The 6,174-nt window shown below is 63.2% G+C and overlaps 1 protein-coding gene across 1 annotated transcript; it reads left to right on the top strand.

Moving 5' to 3' along the window:
- Window positions 1-1,189: 1,189 nt before the first annotated feature.
- GNAT1 (G protein subunit alpha transducin 1) lies at window positions 1,190-5,991 on the top strand. Its single transcript, XM_056336908.1, has 8 exons — window positions 1,190-1,481; window positions 2,905-2,947; window positions 3,180-3,321; window positions 3,396-3,553; window positions 3,637-3,765; window positions 3,851-3,980; window positions 4,067-4,220; window positions 4,477-5,991. Exons 1-8 carry the CDS (start codon window positions 1,376-1,378, stop codon window positions 4,665-4,667), a joined length of 1,053 nt encoding a protein of 350 aa, XP_056192883.1. The 5' UTR covers window positions 1,190-1,375; the 3' UTR covers window positions 4,668-5,991.
- The last annotated feature ends 183 nt before the right edge of the window (window positions 5,992-6,174 follow it).

Here is a 6,174-nt window from a genome sequence, read left to right as displayed (position 1 = left end):
GGCGGTGTAAGGCTGTTACCGGGGCAATACCGGGTATACTGGTGGTGCTGTGCTGGGTCCTTTTGCCCCCTGGCGGCCGAGCGCGGCGCTGCAGGAGCCCCGCGGTGCCGTGCGGCGGGACACTGGGGACGGGGGGGTGGGACACTGGGCTCTACTGGGGGTACCTGGGGGAGTCCTGGCAGGTCCTGGGGGCACTGGAGGAAGTGGCATGGGGACACAGAGGGATTACTGGGGTGTCCCTGGGGACACTTAAGTTTTACTGAGGTGGCCACAATGGCAGTGGAGGGTGCGTGGGACACTGGAGAGGGGCCTGGGGACATTGCGGGGGTCACTTCGGTTGGCATGGGGACATTGGGGTGGCACTGGGGTGCCCCTAGATGTTGGACAGGTTTTTTTGGGAGGTATGTCCTAAGGACACGGGTTGACTGGAGTTGCTTGACAACACTGGCGGGGGGATCCTAGGATTTCTCCTTGGGATACTGGGGAGTGTTACTGGGGAGGGGCTTGGAGACCTGGGGGAGGGTACTCGGGGCATCCCTGAGGACATTGTGCAGGTGTTGCTGGAGGGGCCTGGGGACATTCTGGGGAGTGATACTGGGCTGGCCTGGTGACGCTGGGAGTGTACTGGTCGGTGGCTGGGGACACTGAGTGCACCCGGGAAGCCTGAGGACATTGACTGAGGGTCCTAGAAGGGACCCTGGGGACACAGGGTGGGGTGACTGGGGCTGGCATTCCATCACTGGAGGTACAGGGATGCCCTGGGGGCAGAGGGACCTGGAGAACTGGGATGGGATTTACCGGTGGGAGGGACTGTGGGCAGTGGTCCAGAGCTGGGGAGGGGCATGACCAGTGTAAGCTGGGGACAATGGGGACATTTCCACCCACTGCCCCCAGCCCCTGCAAACCCTGGTGGACACCTCCTCACCACCCCCACCCCCAGCTTCAACTCCCCACCCCGGGGTCCACAGCAGAGCCGGAGCTATGTGGGGGTCCCGTGTCCCCAGGGGTGGCCAGGTCACTGCCCCAGCCTCAGAGCAGGGGCAAAGCGGGGGGCTGGCTGGCCTTGCCCCCCCCGCAGAAGCGCTGACACCGGGAGCTGCAGGACTGCTGAGCTCAGCCCGCTGCAGATTTAGGGGGGTTTATCTGTGGAGGGGAGCGGGGGCCCAGCTTAAGCCACAGGTGCTGAGCACAGCACCTCACCGGGCGGCCCCCGGGGACCTTGGCCACGTCCTTGGCCCACATTGGGTGGTGGGTTGCGGCAGTGGCGGCAGGCACAGGGAGGAGTGCGCTGGAGACGGCGGGGGGCTGGAGCTCGTTGCCCATCCTGGTGCTGACCTCCAAGGAGCGGGTGAGCCAGAGGGCCGTAGGGCGGAGGATGGGCGCCGGGGCCAGCGCAGAGGAGAAGCACTCCCGTGAACTGGAGAAGAAGCTCAAGGAGGACGCTGAGAAGGATGCCAGGACCGTCAAGCTGCTGCTGCTGGGTATGGAGGGGACAATATCCTGGGCGAGATACCCATCCTTTGTGCGTCTCACCCCAACATCCCGCCCGGCATTCCTCTGACACCTCCTGGCACCCCTCAACCCAACCAGCCCACCCCAACATCCCACCCAGCGTTCCTCTGACAGCTCCTGGCACCCCTCGACCCAACCAAGCCCCCCCAACATCCCACCCAATGCTCTTCTGACACCCCCTCCAGACACACCCCCTAAACCCAAGCAGCCCAGCCCAACAAATCACCCAATGTTTCCCTGACTCCCCCAACACCCCTAAAACCAACCAGCCCACCCCAACAGTACCCCCATTCTTAGGTAGTCCTAAAACTACCCCTCCACACCTCAACAGCCCACCCAATGTTTCCCTGATGCCTCCAGCACCCCTAAACCCAGCCAGCCTACCCCAAGCATGCCCCCAACAGCCTCCTGGTCCCAGGCAACCCTAAAACCAACCAACCCACCCCAAGTACCCACCCAAAGTTTCCCTGACACCCCCCATACCCAACCAGCCCAGTCCAACAGTCAACCCAACAGCTCCCTGCTCCTAAGTACCCCTAAACCCCACCAGCCCACCCCAAACGTTCATCCAATGTTTTCCTGATCCCCTCCAGCACCCCTAAACCCAACCAGCCCACCCTAACAGTCCCTCATTCACAGGCTCCCCTAAAAGAGCTCATGTCAACAGCTTGCTCAGGACCCGCCCCCCCATCAGGCACCCCAAACCCAACAACTCAACAGCTCACCCTACGATCCCCCAGCTTCCAGGTATCGCCCAAACTCAACCAACCCACCCAACATCCCCTGACTCCCAGGCCCCCTGACCCCAACCAACCCATCTTAAGAGCTTTCACAACACCACCTACCAGCACCCTACCCCAGCAGCACCCCCAACCTCACCCCATCCTCCTAGGCACCTCCATGCAGCCCACACCATCACCCCGGTGTCTGTCCCTGAAACCCTCTGGCACTGTGGGTCCCTCCCAGTCCCTTCCAGCTGTCCTGGTGATGCCTGAGAACTGGGGTGCCCTGGACATGGTGGGGCCATGGGTGCCATTGGGTGCTGTCCTCCTGGCCCAGCCCAGGGCACGTCCCCTTGCACTGCCACAGGCTTGGGGCATTGGGTGGTGGGTGGCAGGGTTGCGATGCCACCATGTCCCTAGCCTCTCCCTGGGTCCCCAAGCACGTCCCCAGCTAAGCCACCACAGATCTCATTAGCCACGGTGGCTCAGCCCAGCCTTAATGCCCACTGGCACCAGTCTGTAATCCCCCTGCCCTGAGCCATTGACCTGGCATGACCACCAGTGCCCCCAAGCTGTGCCAGGCACTGGGGGTCTCAGGGGGCCAGTGCAGGGTGGAGCCAGGGCTGCTCATGGTGTGGGTGTCACCGTGACCCGTGCTTTGTCCCCTCAGGAGCAGGGGAGTCGGGGAAGAGCACCATCGTCAAGCAGATGAAGTAAGTGCCACTCAGATGTGCTCCACCGTGCCACGTGCCTGCCCCATGCCACAGCCATGGGGTGGCCCTGTCCCACCATGCCCACCTCTGCCCCATGCCACAGCCATGGGTTGCATCCACCCCTTAGCGCCTGGCTCAGCTCCATGGCGCCCAGCTCATCCCCATGCTGCATCCATGGGTGCCCCCCACCCCATGGTGCCCAGCTCAGCCCCACGTCTCCCTCCCTGGCCAGGATCATCCACAAAGACGGTTACTCGCTGGAGGAATGCCTGGAGTTCATCAGCATCATCTACAGCAACACGCTCCAGTCCATTCTGGCCATCGTGCGAGCCATGAACACCCTCAATATCCAGTATGGGGACGCGGCTCGCCAGGTGGGGAGCACTCCATTCTGGGCAGGAGAGGTTCCCCCAGCCCCCTGGCCCTGCTGAGCCCCTCTCCCTTGTAGGATGATGCCCGCAAGCTGATGCACCTCGCGGACACCATCGAGGAGGGCACCATGCCCAAGGAAATGTCAGACATCATCGGGCGGCTCTGGAAGGACTCAGGCATCCAAGCCTGCTTCGACCGTGCCTCTGAGTACCAGCTCAATGACTCAGCCGGCTAGTACGTGTGGTGGGGGGGTCTGGGAAGGAAGGGCGATCTGGGAGTGCTGACCTGTGTCTCATGCTCCCTGCGTGCTTGGCCAGCTACCTGTCAGACCTGGAGCGCCTGGTGACCCCTGGCTATGTCCCTACGGAGCAGGACGTGCTGCGCTCCCGTGTCAAGACCACCGGCATTATCGAGACCCAGTTCTCCTTCAAAGACCTCAATTTCAGGTGGGGGCTGAGACCTTGGCAAGGTATGGTGCCAGGGGTGGGTGGGCAGGGGGTGGGGGTGCTGATCCCACCTTGTTCTTCTCAGGATGTTTGATGTGGGTGGCCAGCGCTCGGAGCGGAAGAAATGGATCCACTGCTTCGAGGGGGTGACCTGCATCATCTTCATCGCGGCCCTCAGCGCCTACGACATGGTCCTGGTGGAGGATGACGAAGTGGTGAGGAAGGGTCACCACTCCATACCCCTTCCGCTTTGTCCCCGTCACAACGTGGGGGGTCACCATGGGGCTGCATCCCTCCACAGAACCGCATGCACGAGAGCCTGCACCTCTTCAACAGCATCTGCAACCACCGCTACTTTGCCACCACCTCCATCGTCCTCTTCCTCAACAAGAAGGACGTCTTTCTGGAGAAGATCAAGAAGGCCCACCTCAGCATCTGCTTTCCTGACTATGACGGTGAGGATGGCAGCAGCTCTCCCACCGGGTGCGGGCGGGTGGCGGTGGGGTGGTGGTGAAGGGCTGGGTGCTAGCACCCTGCAGCAGCCACCCACCAGGTGGCCCCAGCACCCCATGCAAGTGATGCTGCACCAGCCTTGTTCATGGCCCAGCGAGGTTTGCCCGCTGGGGGAGCACTGGGTGACACCGTGCCAGCACCCACGGCGGGGGGGCACACCAGCCCAAGAGGGGACCCTGCTCATTGCCATGCCACCAGGTCCCAACACCTACGATGATGCGGGCAACTACATCAAGCTGCAGTTCCTGGAGCTGAACATGCGGCGGGACGTGAAGGAGATCTACTCCCATATGACCTGCGCCACCGATACCGAGAACGTCAAGTTCGTCTTCGACGCTGTCACTGACATCATCATCAAGGAGAACCTCAAGGACTGCGGGCTCTTCTGAGTCCCAGCCCCAGCACCCCCTCCTCAGCCTGGGCCTCCCCTCCACTGGGGGCCAGCCCCACTGCTGCCCCCAACCCCATCTCCGCTTGCCCCGAACCCCCAGGATTTGACCCGTTCAGCCCCAGAGCCACCCCTGAGTGGGTGGCACAGCCTCACTCCCCCTCCCTCCCAGTCATCTTACCAGCCAGCACTGTGGGCACCCAGTGCTGCTGGGTGCTGGGGGTCCCTGGGGCTTCCAGATGCTGGGGGCCACTGGGTGACCCTGGGGTGCTGGGGCTCCCTGGCTACCCCTTGGATCTGGGGGGTACTGGGGGTCCCTTGGGCTGCTGTAAGGTGCTGGGGCTCCCTGGGTACCCCTTGGAGCTGGGGGTACCGGGGGTCCCTTGGGCTGCTGCAGGGTGCTGGGGCTCTCTGGGTACCCCTTGGAGCTGGGGGTACTGGGAGTCCCTTGGGTGGTGGGTGGTCCCAGGGGTCCTTTGGGCTGCTGCACGGTGCTGGGTGTCCCTGAGTTCCCCTTGTTGCTGACGGGTGCTGAGGAGTCCTGGGTTCCCACTGGAGGTGAGGGGTGCTGGTGGTCCCTGGATGACCCTTGGCACTGGGGAGACTGGGGTTCTTTGGGTACCCCCTGGTGCTCCGTGTCCCTTGGGGTGCTGCAGGGTGCTGGAATTCCCCAGTACCCCTTTGGAGCTGAAGGGTGCTGGGGGATCCCTTGGGTGCTGGCATTCCCTGGGTACCCCTTAGAGCTGGGTGCTGCTGGGGGGTCCCTGGGGGCTGCTGGGTGCAAGGGGTGGTAGCTCTCCCTCGGGGCCACAGGTCACAGGGTACATAGTACTGGGGGCCCCCCGAGTGCCACCGTCCCACTGCTGAAGGGCCAGGGGATAGCCATGCCCGCCCCAGCAGCAACCCCAGCTGCTGAGCCAGCACCCCCGGATGGGCTCAGCCCCCCAGCAACCACCCTCCCCAAGGGTCCCACTGCTGCCCTCACCTCCCATTCCCAGGGGATGCAGCTGAGCCCCCAGTGTGACGCCAGCCCACCCCAGGTCCCTCTCCCACCCCCAGGGGACCCCCCCAGCCCTCCCGCAGAGGTGAAGCACCCACCCCCACGAGGGCAGCAGTACATATATTTTTTTTCTTTTCTTTTTTTTTTTTTTTTTCCTTTCTACATTTTATTATTTCAAACCATGTGAACAATTCGGTAAAACATCCTGTGGGAAAAGCAAGGCCGCAGGCACCGGCTGAGGGGCCCCCCTGGGCTGGAGGGGGGACAGCAGGGGCCACTGTACAGCGGGCTCTCCTCGCCCAATGCAACAGCTAGCCCTACAAAACTAGGCTTAGAAAGAAGGCGGGGGTGGGGGTGGGGGTGGGATACAGGCAGCAGGCAGCATCCCCCTGCCCGCCAGGGGCTGCCCATCCCTCTGGACAGCAAAGCGGAGGGCAGCGAGGCGGGGTGGGGCGCAGACACCCCCCCCCCCCCAAGGCACACATTTGGGGGGTGGGCTGGCCATGGA

Source organism: Falco biarmicus, chromosome 4 (assembly GCF_023638135.1).
Source record: "Falco biarmicus isolate bFalBia1 chromosome 4, bFalBia1.pri, whole genome shotgun sequence".
Lineage (NCBI taxonomy): Eukaryota > Metazoa > Chordata > Aves > Falconiformes > Falconidae > Falco > Falco biarmicus.
This window is presented reverse-complemented; position numbering and strand designations above follow the sequence as displayed.